This window comes from Sinocyclocheilus grahami, unplaced genomic scaffold, assembly GCF_001515645.1.
Source record: "Sinocyclocheilus grahami isolate Dianchi unplaced genomic scaffold, SAMN03320097.WGS_v1.1 scaffold392.1, whole genome shotgun sequence".
Lineage (NCBI taxonomy): Eukaryota > Metazoa > Chordata > Actinopteri > Cypriniformes > Cyprinidae > Sinocyclocheilus > Sinocyclocheilus grahami.
In genome coordinates, this window is record NW_015505571.1 from 801,804 (window position 1) to 827,179 (window position 25,376).

The window sequence follows — 25,376 nt, forward strand, 5'->3', positions numbered from 1 at the left end:
TAATGCTTTAGTAAATGTTGAAATCAACATTAACTTAGATTAATAAATGCTTTAGAAGTTATTTTTTCATTGTTAGTTTATGTTAACTTATGTAGTTAACTAATGTTTACAAATGGAAAGTGTTACTGAAAATGTTTATTTGTGATATACGGAAAATGGTATACATTTATTGTACTAAAAATGCTCAGTTTAGCCCAAATTGAACTGAACTGCACTAAATTAACTTGTGTATTCCTTTTTATTTAAATATTACTGCTGCCAGATTCCATCTACTCTATTCCATTCCAATTGGACTACTCTCAATATTGTATATTTTATGTTAAATATATTGTATTTTCAATGTGTTATTTGCTGTTTCTTGTAATTGTGAAATTTGCTAGTGATTTATGAGTCAAAATTGTTTAATTAATTAAAATAAAACATTCTTTAATTATACACCAATTTTCAGTGTATATAACAGTCGTTCGCAACCCAAAATAGGGTCACAGGCCTGCCCTGGAGAAAATCAATGCTAAATGCAAACAATAAAATGCTACAAATCATATAATCATGCAGAGTAGGAAAATAAATATGCTTATAAACTTTTTTTTTAAAAATCATAAAAGGGATGAAAATGTTTCTGTGTGTTGTTTTCAACAATTCCCAATTCAGCCTGCATCATGTTAATACCTTTGCTTATGATTTGATCTATATTTATTGTAATATTAAAATATAATACTAATACCAAAGTTTGAATATAGCAATATTAATAAGCAGTTGCCAATGTGATTCTCAAAGCAAAATCCGGGGCTTGGAACTTTACCAATAAATGTGAATTCTACACTCTAAAAAATGCTGGGTTAAATATAACCCAGTGCTGGGTAAAATAGGGACAAACCCAGCAATTGGGTTGTTTTGACCCAGCAGTTGGGTTACTAGTCAGAAGGTTGGGTTAAACATTTAACCATTAAACATTTAACCCAACCGCTGGGTCAAAACAACCCAATTGCTGGGTTTGTCCCTATTTTACCCAGCACTGGGTTATATTTAACCCAGCATTTTTTAGAGTGTATACACTGATTTTGCTTAAATTTGGTATCTTATCTGGAAATAATGTCAATTCAAATAGGCTCCTGTAAACAACAATATTAACAAGTTCATTGAATCCTGAACTCTTCCTGGTTTTTATTTGTCCTAGCTGGAGGCCGGTCCTCTGGCATAAACCATCATCTCTCCCTCTCGTCAATGCCAGCGTCCTGCCCTCCACTTGTACCAAACCAGCCGACACATTAAATCGTGACTAGCCCATGGCATCCATCCAACCGCTCTCAACAAAAAGCTTATATTCCCCTGCAACGTGCCAGCCCACGCATACTGACCATGCCCCCGTAACGACCGGCATATGGAAAACAAATTGCCGAGGCCGGGATCAGACACCACGCGGATGTTTAAGGCCTCGTGGCAGCCCACCCGACAACTCCCACTATTATTTATCATGCTGTTTTAAATGTTTTTCTCATTTGTTTCCCCTAAATATTTCATCGTCCCCTTAAATATTCATTTAACTTCTTCTGCTTTTGAATTTTTTACCAGTTTCTCTTTCTCCACGCGTCTTTCTCGGGCTCAGCAATCATAAATAATTATGCATGTGCTCCTAGAAACAGACTGCATAAATCATGCACATGAATTCTTTTTTGTCTTTTCTCATTAAGACGTGTACTTCAACTAGCCTAAATACTTCCCACTGCCCCACTTGTGGAAATTGGATGCTCAATCCAGCAACATCAGCGCTTAGATGGGTTTAGCCTCTTGGTAGGCTATTCCGCCAATTTTGTTACCTTTCTATGCGGTCATCTTGAATGATGCTTTGTTAGTGCAACCATTTTAAACTCTCGCTAACTTGTAAACATTTAGGCAATTATCTTTTCTGAAATCCAACTGAGTGGCTCTTTCATGCCAGCCGAAGCAGGGAAATATGTTTGCTCAATAGCTTCCTCGTTATGTCCTCATAAATTAAGAACTCACTTCATCTCGTCGCGCTCCACAAGAGGAAAACATCAAACATCTCGCGCCCCGACTCAGGAAAAAGAAAGTTTGCTTTTGAAACATTCACAACACCGACGGAGAGAAAGGGAATCAGATAGGCAGCCCGGAAGTCAACCGAATCAAATCCCATTGAACACACTCCTGATCACACACAGGATTCCAAATGTTTGAGGAGGTTATTTGTGAGGAACAAGTGTATTTTTGCATACAGGCAAATCAATATTTTATTCTTCCTTTAAGTCGCTGTAAAGTTTTTTACTCTTGTCACACCATCTTTTAGAAGGCACAAATACCTCAGTCCATCTGTATGGAGAAAATAGACATTTTTATTATCAACCAGACAACAAACATTTGATAATTAGAAAAGAGGAAAAAGTATAAAACAACCTATTTAATGAGTTATTAAGCAAATTTACTCTAGTTAATGAGAAGTCCAGGACTAACCGTCATTTTTATAGTGCAGACATGCACATTTTGTGCACAAATTCTCACATCAAAGTCAGCATCTGGTCTTTATTTGTGTATAACGCCTGAACGGAGCCTTGGCAAACATCTCGGCAAGCAGAAACAAAAAGGTACTGTAAACTTTGAATATTGTGGGATTATCTGTTACTTAATGAGGCCGTTCGATCAGACAGAGCAAATAGCAGTATGCTAATTAGTGATTATACTCAATGATCCTGAGCACACATCACAGATATCTGTGGTATTATGGAGCAGTTCATATTATCAGTCACATTATCAGTCTCATATAGCCAGAAGCTATCAGGCACAGTGCGTCCATATCCGAATAAACCATGGTAAAATCAGTGCAACTTCTGAAAATATCTCTGTATTTTACATTGTGTCTATTTTGCATTTTAGCTTTAGTGGTATGCAGTCACAAACCTGTAAGCTCTGTACATTTTCTTTGTTCTGTCACAAAATTAGTGAAAGCTCAGAGTCCTCTCTCATTTGCATACACTAATTGCTCATTCTCATCATGCAGTATGAAGTAACCTCATTTGATAATAAGACAAGACCAATAAATCATGGACTTCATCATTAAATGAATCCCTTCCTGGGGGAATATTGATTGTTTTATCTAATTGTTTAAGAAAAGAAGAAGACTAAAAACGAAAAATATTTCTACCCCTGTGCCATTTATAATTATTAATAAATGATTTACATAATTATAGTTTATAATAAAAGTCTTTGTAATTGTAATTACCGGTATATTTGTAGGTGTTTGCTCATAATTGCTCATTCTGAAAATGCACATTTCAGTGGTTTTTATTTGATATTTTGAACAAATTCAATGCAGAATATTTTGACACCTCAAAATCATTTTAGATATTTTTATTTCTCTCTCTAAATACACAGACAGCATTTTTAAACTAGTGTGTTAAAATGTAAGCCTACACCAACACCGCCTGAAGAACTGCCTGTTTTATTATGTAGAACTGTCTCTTTTTTATGCTGCCTTTTTTAGGATTGGAAATCTGTTTAAGCAAGCAATCAACATTTTAGATGTTTCATATTATGTTATAATTATATGCATTGAATTAAGTTAGCATTGCAATTAAAATCACAAAATTTGACTAATTACTGTTAGTGAACTAAAATTTAAATAAATTAATGAATTAAAAGTATCTATCTATCTATCTATCTATCTATCTATCTATCTATCTATCTATCTATCTATCTGTCTATCTTCATTCTTGACTAAAGTCTATGTTGTTGAAAACTACAGACTGGCATGAAAACGTCTCTGCTTTAGACATCTCAGATTTGCATTCTGCATCACTAAAACATCAATGACTTATTATAAGCATGCATTGAAGTAATCAAAATCAAGTAGTAATCAAGTAAATACAGTCTTATAAAAATTAACTTGTAGGAAAAAAATGTACTTCCATGCTCTACCATATTTTGGAGTATAAAAACATTAATCTAAAAAAAATATTCGTTGTGTCTATTTTGCATTTTAGCTTTAGTGGTATGCAGTCACAAACCTGTAAGCTCTGTACATTTTCTTTGTTCTGTCACAAAATTAGTGAAAGCTCAGAGTCCTCTCTCATTTGCATACACTAATTGCTCATTCTCATCATGCAGTATGAAGTAACCTCATTTGATAATAAGACAAGACCAATAAATCATGGACTTCATCATTAAATGAATCCCTTCCTGGGGGAATATTGATTGTTTTATCTAATTGTTTAAGAAAAGAAGAAGACTAAAAACGAAAAATATTTCTACCCCTGTGCCATTTATAATTATTAATAAATGATTTACATAATTATAGTTTATAATAAAAGTCTTTGTAATTGTAATTACCGGTATATTTGTAGGTGTTTGCTCATAATTGCTCATTCTGAAAATGCACATTTCAGTGGTTTTTATTTGATATTTTGAACAAATTCATTGCAGAATATTTTGACACCTCAAAATCATTTTAGATATTTTTATTTCTCTCTCTAAATACACAGACAGCATTTTTAAACTAGTGTGTTAAAATGTAAGCCTACAGCAACACCGCCTGAAGAACTGCCTGTTTTATTATGTAGAACTGTCTCTTTTTTATGCTGCCTTTTTTAGGATTGGAAATCTGTTTAAGCAAGCAATCAACATTTTAGATGTTTCATATTATGTTATAATTATATGCATTGAATTAAGTTAGCATTGCAATTAAAATCACAAAATTTGACTAATTACTGTTAGTGAACTAAAATTTAAATAAATTAATGAATTTAAATGATCTATCTATCTATCTATCTATCTATCTATCTATCTATCTATCTATCTATCTGTCTATCTTCATTCTTGACTAAACTCTATGTTGTTGAAAACTACAGACTGGCATGAAAACGTCTCTGCTTTAGACATCTCAGATTTGCATTCTGCATCACTAAAACATCAATGACTTATTATAAGCATGCATTGAAGTAATCAAAATCAAGTAGTAATCAAGTAAATACAGTCTTATAAAAATTAATTTGTAGGAAAAAAATGTACTTCCATGTTCTACCATATTTTGGAGTATAAAAACATTAATCTAAAAAAAAATATTCATTGTGATTTCATTCTTGACACTGAATCATTAATCTTCAATTATTAGGAAGGTTCTTCTATTCAGAGATGAATTACTGAAAGAGCTCATCTAATATAGTGTTCTGTCGCCACCTAGTGTATAGATCAATACTTGACAGCCTTATGTTATTACATCTATTCATTTGACTAGTTAGGTCAGAATCATACATCTACTGTAGGTTGCATGCATTGGTGTTTCCTTAACTATGGACACTTTTCATATATATATATATATATATATAGTATTTATAGAGTTTTAGCTTTTAGTTTTAATTACTTTTTCTTATTTGTAAGTCGCTTTGGATAAAAGCGTCTGCTAAATTACAAAAAGTAAAAGTAAAATTAAAAATGTTGCCCCGTCAACTAGCTGAAATAAATATGTTGAAGTTATTATATTTTATTTTATTTCAGTTAACATTTATTTTATTTCAAGTAATGACAATTTATTTTTTTGTTTTTTTTGTTTAAGTTAACTAGAATAAATACGTTCTTGTTAATTTACTTTTACTATTAACCTGGCATTAAATCACAGATTAGGTACTCCTTTTACAGCCATTCGTGATTTTTAAGAAAGAAACCGGAAAACTTTTATTTTGAATTAGAGCAACATTGTGACAGGAAGTTGTGCGTGTTATTGAGTCAGACTTCAGCGGAGTTTACCCGAGAGTCGAGACTTCCGAAAGAAGAATGACGGCCGGTTAAAGCAACAGATGAGATGGGTTTGCGGAGTCTGTCAGCTGTTAAACCTGCCCTCTAGACCGCTATTTCCTCGCGCTTTGCTCTGATCGACACGCATGTCGCGTCGTTATACGCGTTAAGCTGACAGCAGTTGTGCTGTAGAGAGGAAGAGGGACTGACTGCGCACTGCTGGCCCACTAAACACACACTCAACGCCGAGTCTACTTAAAAGGGCAAGATTGTTTTGCAACATACTTGATAGACACATGAATGCTCGTAATTTAAACACAATCTGTTGTAAGTATTACTATTAATCACAGATATCAAAGACTATGTGAAGCCGTTACTGTTTGAATATTAAGGGTTGTTTTCCGTGCATAGGATTGTTGTTGCGCTTTTGCGGATCGGTTAAGCTATAATCATGGCCACAGATGTAACAGCGACTGAAGAAGTCTCAAACCAGAGAGACTCGGGTGATCTGAACGCCAGCAAAAGTAATCCCGAATCAGACACACCCAGCCGGACATCTGAGACGCAAGAAAACAGAAGTAGAATTAGCGCGTTGTCGTTATCATCAACGGTTCATTCTGGGGAAGAACCACCTCAGGACTCCATAGCAGGGAATTCGCCGGAGAATGGAGGCAGTCCGGTCCGAACAGGAGATCCTCCGCAGGCAGCAGCGACTCCAGACAATAGACAAAAACAAGACGCTAGGACTTCAACTCCTGCGCGAGCGCCGCAAACACTCTCTTCACCAGCCGAACACAACGGAAGGTAATGGGGACACTGTCTGTGTCTCAAAACAAATGCTGTCTATGTAGGCAGGACACTATGTTTTAGGTCTGTCACTGGCACAGTCCATGATATGCTACACTTGGGTTTCCCATGACTATTTTTGGCCATTAGTTGAGTTTTGTCTACTATACGTTTGATAAACTGTTATTTAGCATGAAATTAACAACAAGAAAAACTAAATGCATCAAATGTTTGTGTCTCTCCTTAAAGGAATATGTAACTGTATTTGCCCGCAGGCCGTCCAAGATGTAGATGAGTTTGTTTCTTCATGGGAACAGATTTGGAGAAATGTAGCATTACATCACTTGCTCACCAGTGGATCCTCTGCAGTGAATGGGTGCCGTCAGAATGAGAGTCCAAACAGCTGATAAAAAAACAAAAAAGTAATCCACACGACTCCAGTCCATCAGTTAACATCTTGTGAAGTGGAGAGCTGCGTGTTTGTAAGAAACAAAATTCATCATTAAGATGTTTTTAGCTTCATACCGTTAATTTTGGCCCATTCTTCCTCAGAGGTCGTCCACTTCTTTACTGTATTCAACAATTAAAATCACACAACAATGTAATTGCTTTGATCTAATCTGTTGAATTTATATTCTATTCATTCTATTAATTTTTTTATGACTGCCATACTTAGTTAGTGCCCCACAGTTTGTACTCCACCCTGTTACTGTGTCATTTTTCTCCTGTTAAAAAGTAACATTCCTTAATTTTGACACACCGGAAATGAAATCATTTGGACATTTTCTACAGGGTGACAAGTAAATAATAGCTTAAATAATATTTTCAAAATTTTTGTACGTTGTAGTTTTGATTTCATTCGTCAAATTGAACCATTCAACTCTGTTACTAAAGTTATTGTAAGAAAAATCATTTATTAGTAAAAGTTCTGCTAAGTTATTGTAACTAACACTAAAAAATGTTAGATGGGAAACTTGAACTAAAAAAACGTAAACGAAAATTAGAAATGTTTTCTTGACAACTAACCGAAAATAATGAGATGGAAAAAAAAAGACTAAAAATAAATTAAAGCTAAATAGAAATGTTTTTTTTTAAACTAATGAAAGTGAGAAAAGCACATAACACAACTTTAAAATTAAAATATAAAAATAAAAGCTAATTTAAAATGTTAATAAATGTTATAATATTATATAAATAATACAAAAATAAAACGTTTTTATCTGTATTATTTTTCTGTTTAATTGTACTATTTAATGATTATTGCTAGTAAATTATTATTATTATTATTATCATTAGACAAATACAAAAAGGTGCTAACCCCATATAAAATGAATAGAAAATAAATCCGACATTTCTGAAGGTTAGGAACATTTGTTTAAAAAGAAAACATTTTATTTTTGAGTTTCCGACTTTATTTGACACCCTATTCGTGAAGTGCCTTTTGTTTGTGTGCCGTTATTGTCGCTTACTGTAGAGTGTGGTGGCATGCAAAACATACACCTACAGGTGATACATTCATAACGGTCTCTAGGTGTGTACAGTCTATTCAATCATCTACTTAGTCTCAGGTGTGTACACATAGTTTCTATAAACAATTCTCTGTGTGCCACTTTTATTAAGTACATTAATCAGTCTATAAGTCTGTGATTCTGCTTTATAATGACAGGTTTGATTTGAGTGTTTGATCAATCCTCTATTTAAAATCTCTTTCAAAATCTTAGAAATAGTTCACCTAAGAATGAAAATTGTCATAATTTACCTACGCTCATGTCATGAATGCAAAAGACGATATTCAAAGTTGTTTTTGTTCATACAGTGAAAGTCAGTGGAGTGCAAAGTTGTTTTGGACCCCATTCACTTTCATTGTATGGACAAAAACATGTCTTCAAAGGATTCAAAAGATCTTCTTTTGTGTTCATTCATGTAATACTTTAATGTCAACAAAGTGACACGAGCAAGCATGCAGTGTCGCGTCCCATGACTCGACAGCATGAACTGTTGCAGATCTCTTGTAGGGAGGGTGGCATAAAGAGTGGCAGACTTTCCCCCTGGAGGAGTATGACGGATACCACATGGATGGCATGGCAATTAGCTCCCGTCCACAGTTAACCAGTGTCTCACATCTGAGCACCAGCCTCTCTTTAAAATGACTAAACAGCTGGTGGATGAATGACTCCTCATTCATGAAAATTTGAAGACATAACAGCTTGTACAAACACACAAATAACAGGTTGATGGGAATAAGAGATCTTTTTAGGCAATGAAATCCAGTTATACTTAGAAACTTGACTGAATGTGATGCAGGGTGTTTGACTGTGTTCATGATCATTTACATATATACTGTTTTGTTTTTTGTTTTTTTGCAGAATGATAAAATTTGTATTGTTATTCAGTAAGGTTCTGTAAGTTGTTACATAAGTTATACATTTAAGTTGTATGTTATTTCACGTTAGCTATTGCGTTAGCTAATGAACAATATTTATTGATGTAGGTTATTTTTTAACATTCCACATTAAAACATTAACATACATGAACATGATTTTTTTATTATCATTAACATAGATTAATAAATTGTATTGTTAGTTAAAATGCTACTATTTTTATAAATAAAAATAAACTCTAAATATTAGATGGAAAAACTTGAACTTTTTCAAAATTAGAAATGTTGTCTTGGCCGCTAACTGGAATATAGTTTAAGTATTAAAATGACTAAAACTGAAAAAAAAATGAATGAAAATAAATGTAATGTTTATTGCAAAATCACCCAAACAAAGCTTTTAAACTATTTAGAGACATGCCAAATTGTGGTGAAAGTTTTGAAAGCAGCATAGAAAATGAAAATGTTACTATTTTTTCTTTTGAGGAGATAACTGGACTACTACTGTATGAAATTGCGTGCTGCATTCTGTTTCACAATTTTTGCACACTAAGCAGTATGCTAGTATTCCAGTCTGAACACCGCTCATTAGGATGAATATTGTTTTTCTGAGCTTTGTGCTCTTTTGTTACAGTCTAAATGATAAATATATTCAAATGCTGAATCTAATGTTTAGTATTATTTTTTAAATTCAGTCTGTGGTCTTGAGGAGCGTCCCGCCCCAACCAATGATCTTGCTGTGAAATTACTTTAGTTCTATCAAAAAGGGCATCCTAATCTGCTTCCAAGAAATAAGAGCAGGCTTGTTCTTTATGGCGAAAACCTTGAACTTTGAACACACTCCAAGATTTTCAGGCCTTTCCAGAGTCACCACCCAGATCTTTCCCCAAAGAAGGTGAAACTCTTTCGCTGACTTCCATTTGTAAAAGAGCTTATCTCGTATGTATGTAACAGAAATCATTGTATATGAAGTCCTCAGGAGTTGACATGCCTTTGTTGGAGATTAACGCACCAAAGAGGCCCAAATTGATTTTTCTGTCGTAAGATGTGATGCACCGCGTCTTAATGTGCAGTGGTCTTATTAGGCAGTTCGAAGCTCTTTGCAGTAATTTCTCAGTAACTACAAAAGTTGTAGCTCTGTGATGAATGACTATCAGCCAGTATCGGATTTGGACCTCTGGACTCTTTTAACTCGGGACGTTTTTAGTGAGTGAATAACATGCTATGAACTAGATTTGTTTTAAAACCAAAACAGTTGGCTAATAGGTGAATTCATTTTTTAAATTGCTTTCAGTTTTGAGCACCAGGAGTCGGTTGCTACCACAGAGGCGCGGCTGAGATTGGAAGGGGTGGAGCTAAAGGAGGAGTGGCAAGATGAGGACTTCCCAAGGTAGGCTGTTGTATGTGTGTGTGGTAGTAGTGGGCGACATGACCATTATTTTTTTTTTATTCATACACTAGCATTCAAGTTTGGGGTCAGAAGGATTTTTTGGGGTCTGAAATAAATTAATAGTTTTATTTAGCAAGGACACATTACATTTATAAAAAGTGAAATTAGAGACTTTTACATTGTTGCAAATTTCTGTTTCAAATAAATGCTGTTCTATTCATCCAAAATTCCTGAAAAACACTGGAATTTTCATCACAACTGTTTTCAACAATGATATTATTAAGAAATCTCTTGAGCAGCAAATTAGCTTAATAGAATGATTTTAATATAATAAATTATATTAACATATTATAAATAAATGTATTAAAGTAAAAAGTGGATAATTATTGCAGATTATACAATTAACAAACGAAAGGTATGCCATCTTTTTTTCTTCTTTTTTAGTTTAGAAATTAAAGAGTGAAGCTAAAATAAATATTAGAAGTTAGAAACTAAATAAATATCCTTTTTAATGTTTATTTAATTCATAGCAGGGGAAAAATAATAGATTTTTTAAAATTCTTTTTTAGTTTAGAAATTAATGAGTGTCTACACTCTAAACAAATATGATTTTTAATGTTCATTTAAATAGTTGTAAAATAGCGAACTTGCATTTGTGGTGTTGTGACCACATTTTAATGGAGTAGGTTGATTGATGTTGGATTTTTTTTTTTTTTAAGATCTGGTTTAAATGATAGCAGATTTGTAAATTATATTACAGAAAGTTTGAATGTGTTTTATTTGGGTTGCCAGGCCACTGCCAGAAGAGGAAGATATTCAACTTGATGAGGGGCTTTTCACCGGCTCTTCTGGTGAAGGAGCACCTGGTAAGCAGTAATGATACTCAAATATGTGACCCTGGACCACAAAACCAGTCTCAAGTCTCTTGGGTATATTTGTAGCAATAGCCAAAAATACATTGTATGGGTCAAAATTATAGATTTTTCTTTTATGCCAAAAATCATTAGGATATTAAGTAAAGATCATGTTCTATGAAGATATTTTGTAAATGTCCTACTGTAAATATATTAAAACTAAATTTATGATTAGTAATATGCATTGCTAAGAACTTCATTTGGACAACTTTAAAGGCGATTTTCTCCATAATTAGATTTTATTGCACCCTCAGATTCCAGATTTTAGTTGTATCCTGGCCAAATATTGTCCTATCCTAACAAAACCATACATCAATGGAAAGCTTATTTATTCAGCTTTCAGATGATGTATAAACCTCAATTTCTAAAAATTGACCCATATGACTGGTTTTGTGGTCCATGGTCACATATATGAATATGTAGAGACAATTATACATTTGTTACTATGTTCAGAAAACACTGATCAATTATGTTTTAATTGCAGCTTCACAGTCTTACGGACTAAACAGTGCAAAGAAAACCAAAAAGAAGCTTTTGGCTCCAGACATCAGCCTAAACCTAGACCACAGTGAGGGTTCGGTCCTGTCAGATGAGCTGGATGAGAGTACAGAACTGGACCTGGATGATATAGACACCCCTTCAGACAACAGCAACGAGTTTGAGTGGGAAGGTATGACTGTGGTTTAGCCTTTAAATGTTAATGGTTTATTACATAATCCCAAACAGCAACTAATCTGATTAATTAGTCATTTTGCAGCCATTCAGACTCATGCTTTTCTGATCCTGTAGAAATGTTACTTACTCACTAACATTACAGAGATCTTGTCATGGACCGACTTTGTGTAATAACTCCTAGTTAAACAGTATTATGTGTTCTTGTTTTGTTTTTCTGTCCCACTGCTCTCTTCTCTCTTTCCTGGAAGGATTGTTTCTTCTCATTGGTTTGCGACAGGCCACTGGCCTGCGGTTTGTGGTAAGGTTACCTGACTGGATGTTTTACTCCCTGATCAAGTCCTACAGCATTGATTTCATTTTCTTTTCATCACCCTTTGGTATGGTATGAAATGGCACTATAAATCAAAGGCTATCCATTGTTTTTGTGTTGGAGAATGTTGATGGTTGGATTTTGATTTGTGCATGGTTTTTCCACCAATCTCATCAGATCTGATTCTGTTAATCAGCCTCATTTTGGTGTCCTGATCATTTTTGTTAAAGCTGGAAATGAATCACTTTTGAATTTAGAGGCAAAAACACTGCAGCCTTCCATTATGAAAAAGAATTGTAGCATATGTTTTTAAAGGCATACTTATTATAGAAATAATACTTAAGTGGGTAAAAAAAATTGACCCGCTTAAGTAGGACTTTAATACATCTTTATGTGTAATTGAATTAATACTTGGTTGCACTGCTAGAGTTCTAACAAACATTTATAGTAAACTAAAGTATACTTTAATGTCATTTCTTTTGAAATGTGTTTGTGTATTTAAGCGCATTTGTAAAATTAACATTTGTAATGATGTTATTGCAATCTAGTACATTTAAAATGTATTAACTTTAAATGTAATATTGAATAACACTATTTAAAATTATAATCAACTACTTTACATGTGCTCTAGTATGTTTGTCAACACATCAAAATAAGTTTACTTTTTTACGATAAAAGTTTATATAAACATAATTTAAATTGTACTTTGAAGTAAACCGTTTAATATGACATCCCAGATAGCGCAGGTACTTCCGCAAGATGTCTGTTAAAGATCGCTTCATCTGGAAAGCATCTGCTGTGTACAAGTTTCACATACATTCTAAATCATAAACATCTTAAATACATCTTCTAAACTTCTATTTGACATCTTGATAGGAATAGTCCTATAAACATATTGCAGATGAGCAAACACTTTAAAAAATGCGTCTTGCAAATAGACGTCTCTGTGATGTGTGTGTGCTATCAGGGATTATTACAAAGTGCACGTTTAAAAGTGTACTTAATTATGTTTAGAGTCATAGTGATGAAAGTGTACTCTTAAGTACACTCAGTCACTTAAGAAAATTAACTATGGTTTTATTGTAGTAGAAGTGTATTAGCCATGTTTTTTTTTTTTAGCGGATTGATTACCATTAGTATAACCACAGATACCATGGGTAAACTATGGTTAGTGTAGAAAAGTCATGGGTAATTCGGTTACCATGGTTCAACTATGTAAACCATGTTTATATAGTTTTATTTGTAGTAAAACCATGGTTCATTTCCTTAAGGGAGTTGGCTTTTTATTTTATTAATATTTTATTATTTGCAAGTACAGTGTGTGTGATTTAAAAAAAAATAAAAAATGTATCTACTTGTAAGATTTAAAGCTGCAGTCCGTAACTTTTTTTGGTTAAAAATGATCAGAAATCAATATTTGAGCAAGTACATTACCAGCCAGAGTTCAAAACTATCGCCTTCCTTTAGCCCGATTCACAACGGTTAGATTATAATAATGTTTTCTAATTTGAGTGGTACGGGTAGGTTTTCACGGGAAATTCGAGCATGCCGCTGCGTCATTACGTCTGTAAACAAAGAAGTTGTCCCGGCTTCTAGGCTATCGCATGTGAGGATCCTGCAGGTGGCCGATTGTGTATAGCCTTTTCTCACAGCAGCTAGAATAATTAAATGTATCATTTTGATGGCGGATTGCAATCCATAAAGGATTATGTGTTTATGACACACGTGAATGAAATTAAATTATATTCCAGTTATAAATGTGCTTCTGATTACAGATAGCCATGGATTACAAAAAAAAAACAGTTCGAAGGGAGCATAATTTGCTTTTTGGGTTAAAAGTATTTCTTAATATGAAATTCAAAGAGTATGACAATTAGATTAGACTGTGCAGAAATTGAAATCTACATGCTAATACACACTACTCATAGTCACCAATGCTGATGTTGTTAACATTAATCATTTGAGAATAAAGTATAACAATAATAATAATTTGAAAGGTTTGATGTGATATGAGCTAACCGATCTTTAGATTTAATCACCATTGGTAGCGAGATTTATGGTAATGCTTTTTTCCCTCAGTTGGTCAGAACAAACGTGGCAGACTTGTTACTTGTTCAGATGACAATATACGGTGAAAATGCTTATTTGGGTCATATTCCAAGACGTAGGCTAGAATCTGTGATTGCGAAATACAGTAAATATCCACACCGGTGCGGTGACTGACTGCCACATACTCTTCAGAACATTAGATCCACGCAAGCTAGATAATTCCGCACACAGCTGCAATTCCAGGTTTTCAAACAGAGATGGCGACAAAGAGGCAAAACTTACAGACTGCAGCTTTAAAGTACAATACAAATGCACATTCAGTACAATTAAGTGCACTCTTTCACAAAGATTCTTATGACAGATGTATCCATAATGAACTGGTAGAAACTAGCATGTATGTATGTAGGTATGTTGTATTTACATTATCTCTGTTCCAAAACCTAGTTAGCTGCCCTGATGTCTACTGTGTTACCTACTGTCTACATAGGCAGCTATCTTCTAAGACATCATTGCCGTTTCAGTCATACTTCAATAAAAACCTGTATATTCACTTGAATCTGCCATCTTGACTGGATATTTTCACAGAGCGTCCTATAATGGATTTTACTGAAGATGAGACATATGATGCTATCTGAGATTTTTAGCCAAAACTAAAACAGTTTTTTTCCCCGTTTATTCAATAGATTTTTTTGTTTGTTTAATACTCCTTCATTTGTCTGCTTGTTTTGGCACACAGAAGCTTTCTAGTTGGTAAAGAGTAAAGACCACAGGACGAGTGTAATGCATTTAGTTTTTTATTTTTGGCAGGTAGATTTTATTTTTTAGATTTTACTATCGGAACTTTTTTTTTTCTAAACTCTGAATCAGTAAAGCATCATTCCTGATCATATAAATGGACACTCAACTGAACGCTAAAAGAAAACAGCGCACATACACTCAAAAATAACAAATATTAAGTCAAATAAACCCTTTATTTCCCTTGTCAGATGACCTCCCAAAACCCCAAAATGCGGACCTCTTGTGCAAAGGAGTGGAGTCGGTGCAGGAGTTCACCAGTACGGAGGATCGCGAGGAGGGCCGTCGCTGGAGAGTCTTCCGCATCGGAGAGCAGGAGCACCGGGTGGACATGAAGGCCATTGAGCCCTACAAGCGGGTTATCAGCCATGGAGGTCAGTTACCGCACCTTTCCATACCAATGTGTCTGTTATCTATACAAGGATGCTTTCTGTTTGCACCATTCAGAAAGTGAAATTGTCCATGGTCGAAATTGTCAGTGGGTGAAAATGAAAACATTTAGAGGTGTTTTATGGTGTTTAGCAGCATTCTCACTCATAGAACAGCTCCTTTGGTGCTTTTAGAGCAGTACTGTGGCATTTACTGTCATTTATAACACCACAGACCTTTTCCAGATAATCTCTCAGTCAGAAGCGCCTGTTACCATCTGTCTTTCTTGCTTTTTGCACTTCCTCCCCCTCCCTTTTGCCATCTAACAGCTGTCGCATGCTGTTATATAATGAACAATTACACAGACTGAGCTGTTGATTCAGATGGATTAGATCAGTCAACTTGTGTAATTGCTGTAAAAGCGCAAACTGACGTTCAAACGTTTGCCAGTAGCCACTTTCAAACATGGTTCCCCTTTTCACAGGCTACTATGGCGATGGATTGAATGCCATCATCATCTTTGCTGTTTGCTTTATGCCTGAGAGCAATCAACCAAATTACAGATACATCATGGACAATCTTTTCAAGTAAGTTCTAGATGGCTGTTTTCAACCGGTTTGTTTCTAGTGATGCTCCGCATGGCTTATTCTGGTCAAGATCCCTTTAAAACAGGCATCTGAGACATCTGTAAAGAGACCACACTGGAAAAAAATTCATGAAGAAACAATTTTCTCTCAGAAATTGCTAAATCTCTCAACTAATTACAAAGAAACGGCAAATAACACATTTAATTAAATGTGAAATTTTGAAGTAAACAGACTAGTAGTAAAAAATAAACAGTAAAATGTACTCCAATAATCTTTTACAACTTTTACAAATCATTTTTTACATTGCAGTCCATTGCAGAATATTCTCTGCAAGGTATTGTACAGACAGCACTGATGAAATTAAGGCAAATATGTGTTGCTACTAATTGCTTCCAACACAATTTGTGAATATAATTAAAATATTGAGAAACTTGGGTGATTTTAGCTACTAATTTTTGCCCAGAAGTGCAGCCTGGTCAAAGTTTTATTTTCCGTTTGTACTGATGAAAACTTCCGTATAGTTTTAAACTAGTCAACAAGATTACTGAAGGAATTAATAATTTTGTACTTTCTCATCAACTAAAATAAGATGCCATTTTATTCGGAGTAAAATTGACTCAAAGTAATATTACATGATCTAACAGTCAATAACTCACAAAAAAACTAAAAATATATTAAAAAAAATCACAATTCTTGGGTAACGATCACAGCGTACATTATTTTTTCAATTAAATAATTATTTTCTTTTGCAGTAATTGTATATTTTCTTTTATTATATATTGTACTTTTCCCCAAAAAATACGCATTATCATTTTGACTCTATAGTCCATTATAGTCCCATTTTAGGGAGACCAGTGATTCAAGCTTTTCTGTTGATTTAAAGGGATAGTTCACTAAAAAATGTATATTACCCCATGACTTACTCACCCTCAAGCCATCCTAGGTGTATATAATTTTCTTCTTTCAGACGAATGCAATCTGAGTTATATTTAAAAATGTCTTGGCTCTTCTAGGCTTTATAATGGCAGTGAATGGGGGTCAAGATTTTGAAGTCCAAAAAAGTCCATCCATCCATCATAAAAAGTGCTCCACACGGCTCCGGGGGGTTAATAAAGGCCTTCTGAAGTGAAGCGATGCGTTTGTGTAAGAAAAATATCCATATTTAAAACTTTATAAACTGTAATCTCTAGCTTCCGCTAACTGTCGTACGTGCGTTCACGAGAGAGTGGCATTCCAGCAGATGACGTAAGCTCTGGACATTTTTCAATATAACTCTGATTGTATTCGTCTGAGAGAAGACAGTCATATACACCTAGGATGACTTGAGGTAAAATCATGGGGTAATTTTCATTTTTGGGTGAACTATCCTTTTAACTAGCATGTCTAGTGGTCACATTTACCATTGTTTCGTGATTTTGTTGAATTTTTTTTCATGGGTCAAATACAGTCATTTCAATAAGAATCTGGAATTTCGTGTGATGTGAAAGATTTCCTCCCGCAGATTTAGCAATGGGTTACGTAGATTCGGTGCCAACAGAAAGCTGCTTGCTTTGAAAGTGACTACTATTGACAATAGACAATGGACTTTTTTTGCCCCCAAATTCTGTCCACATTTCACTAATGTGACCCCACCTTAAAGGGTTAGTTCACCCAAAAATGAAAATTCTGTCATTAATTACTCACTCTCGTGTTGTTCCAAACCGTAAGACCTTCGTTCATCTTTGGAACACACTTTAAGATATTTTTGATTAAATCTGAGGGCTCTCTGACCTTCCCATAGACAGCAAGGTAACTACCACGTTCAAGGTCCAGAAAAGTACCAAGATGATCGACAAAGTAGTCCGTGTGACATCAGTGGTTCAACTGTAAAGTTACGAAGCTACGAGAATACTTTTTTGCGCAAAGAAAACAAAAATAACGACTTTATTCCACATTTTCCTAGATCCGGTCATTATTTTTGTTTTCTTTGCGCAAAAACGTATTCTCTTAGCTTCGTAACTTTACAGTTGAACCACTGATGTCACACGGACTACTTTGTCGATCATCTTGGTACTTTTCTGGACCTTGAACGTGGTAGTTACCTTGCTGTCTATGGGAGGGTCAGAGAGCCCTCAGATTTCATCAAAAATATCTTAAATTGAGTTCCGAAGATGAATGAAGGTCTTACAGGTTTCGAACAACACGAGGGTGAGTAATTAATGACAGAATTTTCATTTTTTGGTGAACTAACCCTTTAAGTTTGTTAGCAGCCCTGAAGGTGATGTAGAGAAGTCCTCACTTGATGCCTCAAACCTCAGGTAGTTTTGCAACTAACATTTTGTGTATCATTCAGGTATGTCATAGGAACTCTAGAGCTGCTTGTAGCTGAGAACTACATGATTGTATACCTGAATGGAGCCACTTCCCGCCGAAAGATGCCCAGTGTGGGCTGGCTCAGAAAATGCTATCAGCAAATAGATCGAAGGTGAGAATCTCATTGATAGCTTTTGCTAACAAACTTTTTCTTTTATTTTTGGGTGAACTATTAAATTAAATTACTCATTCTGTCTTCATTTTATTCTAACCCCAGAAAGCCAATTTCAAGTCAACATCTGTGTAAAAACATTTGAATAATAATAATGCTATATTTAAATAAATAAATAAATGCATAATATTAATTTATTTTTTGTATTATTTAAAAAAAATAATATAATAAAATATTTATTTTCAGTCATTTTTAATATATAGAAACTCTGAACCCTGAATTTTTATTTTTTTATTTTTATTCACACAATATTGTTCTGATACAGGTTAAGGAAGAATTTGAAATCATTAATAATTGTGCACCCGTCCTGGTTTATTCGCACCCTCCTGGCCCTCACAAAACCTTTTATAAGGTCAGTCCTTTTCTAGTTCCCTTCAGATATGTTTTAATATGAATTGATTTCCTGCAGTGATCGTATTAATGTGTTATTCAATGTAAATCTTTCTATTACAGCTCAAAATTTAGCCAGAAAATCAAGTATGTGTACAGCCTGACAGACCTGGCTGAGCTTGTCCCGATGGAGTATGTTTCCATACCAGACTGCATTAAACAGTAAGTACCCTTTAATATGCTGCTTCTGCCTCCTGCTTCCTTTTTTTTTTACTGGAAATGATCAGTTTCTAGTGTACGTTCATTACTCTGAAACTGTTTTGACAAGCTATGCTAAATGATTACCTTCCGTAATGAAGGTTCCATATTGCTCTCCTCTCTCATCAGTATTCCAGCTTTGTAATTACTTTACTGAAAGTCTGATCTGCTCCCAAGTACTAGCTGCTGTTGGCTGTGGTATCTTCAGACTCTCTATGCCCTAATCCTTCTCCCTGCCTTTCCTCTAAGGTTTGACGAAGAAAAAAATAGGAAAAAACATAAAAGGTATCTGTATTTCATTCCGGAGATCCCTGCCGGATCTCTGTTGACCTTGCCTGAATTGCACAAAACTAACAATTAATCGTTTGGCTTTATTAAGTGTACACCTTTACTTGGTCACTGAACCAAAAGTTGCTTTTTGAGCTTCTTCTTTGATTGTCATCAAGATGCTAAATTCCTTCTGTGCGCCATCTAACTATAATCATTTGTTGTGAATGCAGCTCTTTTGCACTTTTTAAATTGAGCACAATTTGTCTCACATTTCCAGAGCAAAAGTGTTGACTTGCTCTGAAATTCCAGCATTGACCTTTTTATTATAAAATATACTGAGGCAAGCAGTATTTCCTGTAGTTTTTGTCTTATCGCTATTGCAGTTTCAGTTTTCTTGCTGTGTTCACCATAAAAATTAAATAAATACATAAATATTCTTAATTTCTTCAATTAATTTTGGTAGACCTCATCATCGTTTTAGTTTATAAAATAACTAAAAACACTGAAATAATGTACAGTGGGGTTCAAAGGACTAGACAACATTTTATATAATTTGAGGAAAAAAGTGACTTGTCAAGGTATGATGTAAAACGAATGAGAACAAAAAATTTGGTTCTGCAGTATTTCTTTCTTTCCTGTGTACTAAACACTTGATTTAAATTTTGCAGATAATATAATTTGTAATTAGTTATCTGCTTTATTTATAAAAAATTATTAAATATAAAATTACATAATTTATACATTTGATATATATATATATATAAGGAGGCGTAATTCACACACTCCAGTTTGCTGGCCACAAACAACGTTGGTCAGGCAGGACACAATGGTTCTTACTGCTTGTTTAAAGATCTCAGGAGAACACAGTACACATTGTGAGGAGTGTAAATGGCTCTCAGGAGCCTTTCAAACATCTCAATTTTCTCATGGATCACCATGGAGTAAGCAATGGGGAAATCTTTGTCCGCTTTACTGAGAGAAACAGTCAGAAACCTACTATCTCTGATGTAGGATGGACAATCCTTGGTGGCATTGAGATAAAATGACTCTGATAGCAGGGATTTCCCCCCAGGAGCTTCCTGAAAATGTATTTGTCCACTCCATCCATGTCTTCTTGGATAATAGCAGAACAAGACTAGTTCTTTCCAACATCCTGCTTTAGTAAGTGATTCAATTCCAGTTTCCCCATGAAGGGCAGTTCTTCCTTGGATAGTTCAGCAGGAATATGGAATACTTCCACTGGACAGGTGACTTGAGCAGATCCTGCATGCAGTTGATATCTGCTTGAACTCGAGACCAGGAGGCGTAATTCACACACTCCAGTTTGCTGGCCACAAACAACGTTGGTCAGGCAGGACACAATGGTTCTTACTGCTTGTTTAAAGATCTCAGGAGAACACCGTACACATTGTGAGGAGTGTAAATGGCTCTCAGGAGCCTTTCAAACATCTCAATTTTCTCATGGATCACCATGGAGTAAGCAATGGGGAAATCTTTGTCCGCTTTACTGAGAGAAACAGTCAGAAACCCACTATCTCTGATGTAGGATGGACAATCCTTGGTGGCATTGAGATAAAATGACTCTGATAGCAGGGATTTCCCCCCAGGAGCTTCCTGAAAATGTATTTGTCCACTCCGTCCATGTCTTCTTGGATAATAGCAGAACAAGACTGTAGTTCTCCAACATCCTGCTTTAGTAAGTGATTCAATTCCAGTTTCCCCATGAAGGGCAGTTCTTCCTTGGATAGTTCAGCAGGAATATGGGCCGTGTTGTACCCAGTGAAAGAATAGCAGTTGTCTTAAGAATCCTAGGTTTGAAAAATCCAATTTTCAGTTATTTAAGGTTATTAAAACCTGACCTGCAAAAAAACTACTGCTACTGTGTCAGTAAGGTCATTTACCGTAGAGATGTAACTAAGGTAGGCGCATACAGTAGGCAAGGCAGGGACCATTCACCCATGGAGGGAACCCTAATTACCAAGGATTTCTGCGAAAGTTATTGAAGGTAACAACGGTAGACAGCACTACTTTCAGTGAATAACTGCTTTACTTTCAGGCTGTTCCTCTCACAAAGTTAGGTAACACTTTATAATAACGTTCAGTTGTAAGGCATTTATAAGTGATTAGTTAATGATGAACTAATCATTTACAAACCATAACTATGTGTTCATAAATGATTAATAAGTGATTTGTTAATATTTTTATCTCTGTTTTGTAGATTGAGTTATAAATCATTTACAAGTGATTAGATGATGATTAACTAATCATTTACAAAACATGACTATACCTTCACAAATGATTAAGTATGCTAACGATTTACAAATCTCATAAGTTATCTTAAAAAATAGCATATCATGAAATAATCAAACAGATCCTTAGTAAAAGTTTAATACACTGAAAAAAAATGATGCGCATTTTTTTAAGGTAAGTGGTTGCAAACTATATTTTAGCTACATTTAAATAAAAAAAATGTTGAAAGTCAACTCAATTTGTTTAAATGTAGCTAAAATAAATGGATTGCAACCATAAATTATTAGTTCATCATTAACTAATCAATTATAAATGACTTGCAACTGAACGTTATTATAAAGTGTTACTACCCAAAGGGATCGTGTGGCTTCAAAAGACTTGGAATATTGGACTTGGACTACTTTTATGACACACTTGTCGTTTTTCGAGCTTGGCGTTTCAAATTGGGATCCATTTGTATTGTTTGAAAAAGCCCCCTCGTTTGTGTTTCAAGAAAAAGTCTCACTGAAGAAAGAAAAGAAAGAAAGTGAGTAAAACAGGTGAGTAAAATGAACGTTCTGTTATTATTTTATTCCTGTTCTAGGACTCACCACTTAGGTTTGGCTACTGTCATTGCTGTTAAAAGAAGTTACAGACTATAGCTGCTTTGAGTCCACATCAGGTCAAAATTAGAATCAACATAAACTCATTCTGTAGTAGAGTGCAACACTAGAGTCAGAGTCTATTTAAATGAGTCTCCAGTAGAGGGCACCACACTATCAGCTTAACAAACAAGCTTTGTATTTAAGCACACTGAGGTTAACGTTTCCATTCATCTCAATTGTGTTTGCTCGGTTAGCACAGATCCCCACATAACTACTGTTTTAATACTTTAGTAGTTTAAATCACTTGGGCAGTATTAGCTGATCAATCACGTGATGACTGATTGGCTGATGGTGCCAAAAACGTGCACAGTACCTTATTTCGCGTCAAGCCGCAACAGACAGGTCCATTTCATGCTTTTAGGATATCTCACAACAAAAATTGCTCACTTGTAAAACGTGTACTCTTATATAATGAACATTTATAGATGCATATGCTGTTTGTAAAAGAAACCAGTCAGAATACACAGTTACTTTTGAATGGCTGTCAGTAGAAAACGTGAAAGAGTGTGTGGTTAAACTTCTAACAAGAAGGGGCTTTTTGGGTCACAGTAAGTTAATATTTTACTTCTTTATTTTATTATATATTTACCTAGACATTCTGTAAGCATGCTATAATAACAAGTGGAGTTGCAATGTCCTGTACACCGTTTTGGTTTGTTATTCATCAACTTTGTGCACAATGTTGCTGCTCTGTGGTTTGAACAGGGAGATATTTTATCAAATGGTTTTCCACAGAATATTTTTCAACGGTTTCTTGTTAACTTGTTTCAGAATTTGTTACTCTATAACCCACTGAATACATTCGCTTTCATGCTTATATTATCATTGCATATGAAACGAGAATTTTATATAATGTTTGGTTTGAATCTTTTCTTAAAAAATGGCAGCCCTTCATAACAGCTTGTTTGTTAATAGCTCATTAACAAACATTACAGATCAGTAGTGTACATTCGGATGCAAATATGGTGAGTGTAGAATATTAGTGTTATAAAATTGGTCTATGTAAAATACTAAGATTGTTAACAAAGGATATTTCCTTATGAGTGTATGAGAACCTTAGTTATATTTAAGTTTGTGTTTGTCTTATTGTTTCCTTTGTGATTATAGTATTTAGGTTAGTCACTAATGGTCCCTCAGAGATGACAATCTTTAAGTAAAGTCACTGAAGTTCACATGCCACACTGTATTTCCTACCACACAGTACACCAGTGGCTCTCAATCCCCCAATTAATGTTCATTTTCTTAAAAGTTATTCGTGAATCTGTTGGTTTATATGAAATATTATGCATAACAAAAAGAGAGCTTCTCTGAAGTGTACAAATAGTTCATTAATTTTATTTAACAATTTGCAACATCCTGATAAAAAATATGACCTGCATGGAAAGTTTATTATATAAACATTAAACATATGCATTTACACTTCAATATATTTCATATCAATCAAAAATATTGATGCATTGTTTACAAAAATATACAGAGAGCTTCTGAACCTGTTATTTAAAACATCATAAAATAATGTCAGATTTTTGAACTGTTAGTAATGATTGACCATAAACAGCTTTGTACCTTAAAAAAGCCTCCATACATTTGATTGCAATATCATCTACTTCTGGATCAAACTTGTTTGCCAAAAGATGGTGTTGCTGCACAATCCATGTCAAGTCCCCAGCTCCATAGACACACACTGCCCGTCTGTGCGTCCCAGTGCATGGTGGATAGGGAGCTCCACTCTTTAGATCTCCTTCATGGTAGCTCCACTTCACCAGACGAGCAATCGCGTTCATGTCCGATTGCTGGTACTTGATGTTTGAAGGATTAGATCCTGGTACTGAAGGCATCCGCTGTAACGTAGCCCACATGTGCTCATCTGGACTGTACGTATCTTTCTCCCATTCCATGAAGTTTTGAATCTCTTTGCTTTTGAAGATGTGCTCCACAAACTCTCTTGACACCACAAAGTAAGCATTTCCTGAGAACATAGGGCTCTGTATTGGTGGAGGCGACTTTTTGACATCTGTCCGAGTCACAACGTTCGTAACATTGTGATGATACTGCCAGCGCCAATTTTTGGCCTGTACGTCCTCGGACTCCAAACTGTTCTTTCCACCCAGGTATTTTAGAGACTGGACCATTTCTGCATTGGTTTTAATGGGGAAATCGGTGCCACAGGTGTTGAGCAGATACTTCCACTGGACAGGTGACTTGAGCAGATCCTGCATGCAGTTGATGTCCGCTTGAACTCGAGTCCAAGAGGCATAAATCCCACTCTCAAGTTTGCTGGCCACAAACCCGTTGCTCAGGCAGGACGCAATGGCTCTTACTGCTTGTTTAAAGATCTCAGGAGACTTCTGGTCCACGTGAACACAGTACACATTGTGAGGAGTGTAAATGGCTCTCAGGAGCCTTTCAAACATCTCAGTCTTCTCATGGATCACCATGGAGTAAGCAATAGGGAAATCTTTCTCCTCTTTACTGAGAGAAGCAGTCAGAAACCCTGTATCTCTGATGTAGGATGGACAATCCTTGGTGGCGTTGAGATAGAATGACTCTGATAGCAGGGATTTTCTTTTTCTAGAGGCCAGGAGCTTCCTGAAAGCCTCCTTGTCCACTCCATCCATGTCTCCTTGGATAATAGCAGAACAAGCTTGTAGATCTCCAACATCTTGCTTTAGTAAGTTATTGAAGACCAACTCTTCCTTAAGGGGGCAATTTGTCCTTTGTCCTGGATAGTTCAGCATGATAACAGACATGGTTATACCCACAGAAAGGATGAAGATTGTTTTCATAATCATCTGATTGTTAAGTCCCATGTTGAGTTCTTTAAGATTATAGCCTACCAGAAACAAGTACCAGGAGAAGAAACCTGTGTCAGTAAGGTATGAAACAGCCTCTCTTGTTTAAATACCAGAAGAATGTGGCAGGAACTGAAAGATAGTGAGTCACATACAGAGGGGAAGGGCTGACCTCTGCCAAAATGCATAATAATTATTACACAGTAGAGGTGTGGCCATCATCTTCCTGGAGGGTGTGATTGTCTGATACTACGGTCAGTAAGAGCATTCAATAAATAAAGTTTGTAAACTTTGTATACCAAAGATGTTTTGAA

The 25,376-nt window shown here is 35.1% G+C and overlaps 2 protein-coding genes across 4 annotated transcripts; one reads left to right on the forward strand and one right to left on the reverse strand.

The window, feature by feature from the left end:
- The first annotated feature begins 5,716 nt into the window (after window positions 1–5,716).
- Window positions 5,717–19,609, forward strand: LOC107550216 (BCL2/adenovirus E1B 19 kDa protein-interacting protein 2-like). Of its 3 annotated transcripts, none has more exons than XM_016231456.1 (11): window positions 5,717–6,069; window positions 6,154–6,546; window positions 10,200–10,295; window positions 11,088–11,161; window positions 11,694–11,879; window positions 15,230–15,412; window positions 15,892–15,994; window positions 18,327–18,458; window positions 18,784–18,870; window positions 18,972–19,070; window positions 19,356–19,609. In XM_016231456.1, the coding sequence occupies exons 2-11, from the start codon at window positions 6,194–6,196 to the stop codon at window positions 19,465–19,467; spliced, it is 1,425 nt and encodes a 474-aa protein (XP_016086942.1). In that variant the 5' UTR covers window positions 5,717–6,069; window positions 6,154–6,193; the 3' UTR covers window positions 19,468–19,609. The 3 variants fall into 3 exon arrangements, with proteins under 3 accessions (XP_016086942.1, XP_016086943.1, XP_016086945.1); XM_016231457.1 differs by having other exon boundaries at window positions 5,717–6,047; XM_016231459.1 differs by having other exon boundaries at window positions 5,717–6,044.
- A 4,166-nt stretch (window positions 19,610–23,775) lies between these two features.
- LOC107550217 (beta-1,3-galactosyl-O-glycosyl-glycoprotein beta-1,6-N-acetylglucosaminyltransferase 3-like) lies at window positions 23,776–25,080 on the reverse strand. Its single transcript, XM_016231460.1, has one exon. The coding sequence runs from the start codon at window positions 25,078–25,080 to the stop codon at window positions 23,776–23,778; it is 1,305 nt and encodes a 434-aa protein (XP_016086946.1).
- Between the last annotated feature and the right edge of the window lie 296 nt (window positions 25,081–25,376).

Excerpts from the sequence above, each read along its gene's own strand:
- LOC107550216 (XM_016231456.1), top strand. The coding sequence starts at position 6,194 with ATGGCCACAGATGTAACAGCGACTGAAGAAGTCTCAAACCAGAGAGAC. Across the intron at positions 11,880-15,229 it reads CAACGAGTTTGAGTGGGAAG|ATGACCTCCCAAAACCCCAA; the intron begins GTATGACTGTGG and ends TTCCCTTGTCAG. Across the intron at positions 15,995-18,326 it reads ATCATGGACAATCTTTTCAA|GTATGTCATAGGAACTCTAG; the intron begins GTAAGTTCTAGA and ends TGTATCATTCAG.
- LOC107550217 (XM_016231460.1), bottom strand. The coding sequence starts at position 25,080 with ATGGGACTTAACAATCAGATGATTATGAAAACAATCTTCATCCTTTCT.